Consider the following 1811-nt stretch of genomic DNA (forward strand, 5'->3'; position numbering starts at 1 on the left):
GTCTCAACATTATTAATTTATAGAAGTTTCACTGTACTAGGTGTTTTTCCCGCTCATGTAGACATCAACATTTTACTCTTGTCTATTGATTCATGCATTACAAATTCAAAGACTACTATAATAAATTATTATTTACGTTCCAAGAAAATTAAACTGATTATCAAATTATTTACGTATTATAAAGTTATTCATCAAAATAAATATGCTCGTTATTGTGCTACTATTTTATTATAATCTAGTAATTATTTATTTAGGGTAACAAAGATTTTAACCAGTTTAACTTTTAACGTGTGAAAACTCGAACGCGAAAAATTACTAATAATTTAATACAATAAATAATATAATTATTTGTTAAAGGTAATAAAGATTTTAATCAGATTAACTTTCAACGGGAAACGAATGCAAAAATCAAAGGTTTTAACCGATTTAACTTTTAACGTGAAAATTCGAATGCAAAAAATCACTAATAATTTAATCTAATAAATAATATAATTATTCGTTAAAGATAATAAATAATTTAAACAGTTTAACTATTTAAGGTGAGAACTCGAATGCACAACATAAATTCGCAATTAATAGTATAGATATAGGAGGTATGATTTTTTGCTTTTCTGCCTGTATATATATTTTTAACATCTCTTCTGCCTGTATAAATTACGAAACGTAATAGTAAGGAATTTATTTTTTAATTTACAGTATGCTGTACACACACAATATAATCAATAGGACCCACGTCTCAATGATTCGTTCTTATTCTAACTCTCCAACTTTGTATAAAACCCTCCCCACTCCCTCTTCTTACTTCAAACTCATCCATCTTCATCTCTCACTCTTATATACCAAACTAAGACCATGATTCCGGCGGAAATCACCGGTTACTTCCAATACCTATCGCAGGAAAACCTAACTATGATCCCGGCGGAGTTCAACGTAATAAACATGCCCTCATCTCCAACCTCTTCCTCTTCGCTGAACTACCTAAACGATCTCATCAACAACAACAACTATTCCTCATCATCCAACGGTCAAGATCTCATGTTGAGCAACAACTCAACTTCCGACGAAGATCATCATTATAATCATCGTCAGAGCATCATCATACTCGACGAGAGGAAGCAGAGGAGGATGCTTTCAAACAGAGAATCCGCGAGGAGGTCGAGGATGAGGAAACAAAGACATCTCGATGAACTCTGGTCTCAGGTGATAAGGCTTCGCAACGAGAACAACTGTCTTATCGATAAGCTGAACAGCGTATTGGAGACTCAGGATAACGTATTGAAGGAGAACTCTAAACTCAAAGAAGAAGCTTCTGATCTCCGACGGCTTGTCTGTGACCTAAAATCTAACAAATACAACAGTTTTTAAGAGAGTTCGAAGAAGTTTAGTGTTTCTTCAAGTTGAATCGGAGGGGCAGAGATTTTGAGTTATAGTTGGTTCTCGAATATAAAGTTGGTAAACAATATGTACCATATTGTATTATACTCTGAAGTTAAATAATGTAATACAGTTCTGGAGCATATTCATGTTCTCTACTTTTTTGGATATATATATATCAAATTCAATACACAAACCATAGCATATACCTGGGACGGATCGGATATCCGGGCAATTTTAAGGTATCCGGATCCGGATCCTTATCCGGCGGATCCATAATTTTATTATCCTTATCCGGATCCGGGGTTCTCGGATATCCGGGTGTCGGATATCCTTCTAAAAATTGTAATATCCGGCGGATATCCGGATCCGGATTTGGATCCTTAAAATAAATAAAATAATAATAATAATAATATATATAAAATATTAAAAATAAT

The 1811-nt window shown here is 33.3% G+C and overlaps 1 protein-coding gene across 1 annotated transcript; it reads left to right on the forward strand.

Moving 5' to 3' along the window:
• The first annotated feature begins 780 nt into the window (after nucleotides 1–780).
• LOC106304381 (basic leucine zipper 43-like) lies at nucleotides 781–1535 on the forward strand. The gene has a single exon (XM_013740792.1). It carries the CDS (start codon nucleotides 853–855, stop codon nucleotides 1363–1365), a length of 513 nt encoding a protein of 170 aa, XP_013596246.1. The 5' UTR covers nucleotides 781–852; the 3' UTR covers nucleotides 1366–1535.
• The last annotated feature ends 276 nt before the right edge of the window (nucleotides 1536–1811 follow it).

Source organism: Brassica oleracea, chromosome C7 (genome assembly GCF_000695525.1).
Source record: "Brassica oleracea var. oleracea cultivar TO1000 chromosome C7, BOL, whole genome shotgun sequence".
Lineage (NCBI taxonomy): Eukaryota > Viridiplantae > Streptophyta > Magnoliopsida > Brassicales > Brassicaceae > Brassica > Brassica oleracea.

What these genes read in the sequence shown, in the direction of transcription:
- LOC106304381 (XM_013740792.1), top strand. Translation starts at nt 853, where the DNA reads ATGATTCCGGCGGAAATCACCGGTTACTTCCAATACCTATCGCAGGAA.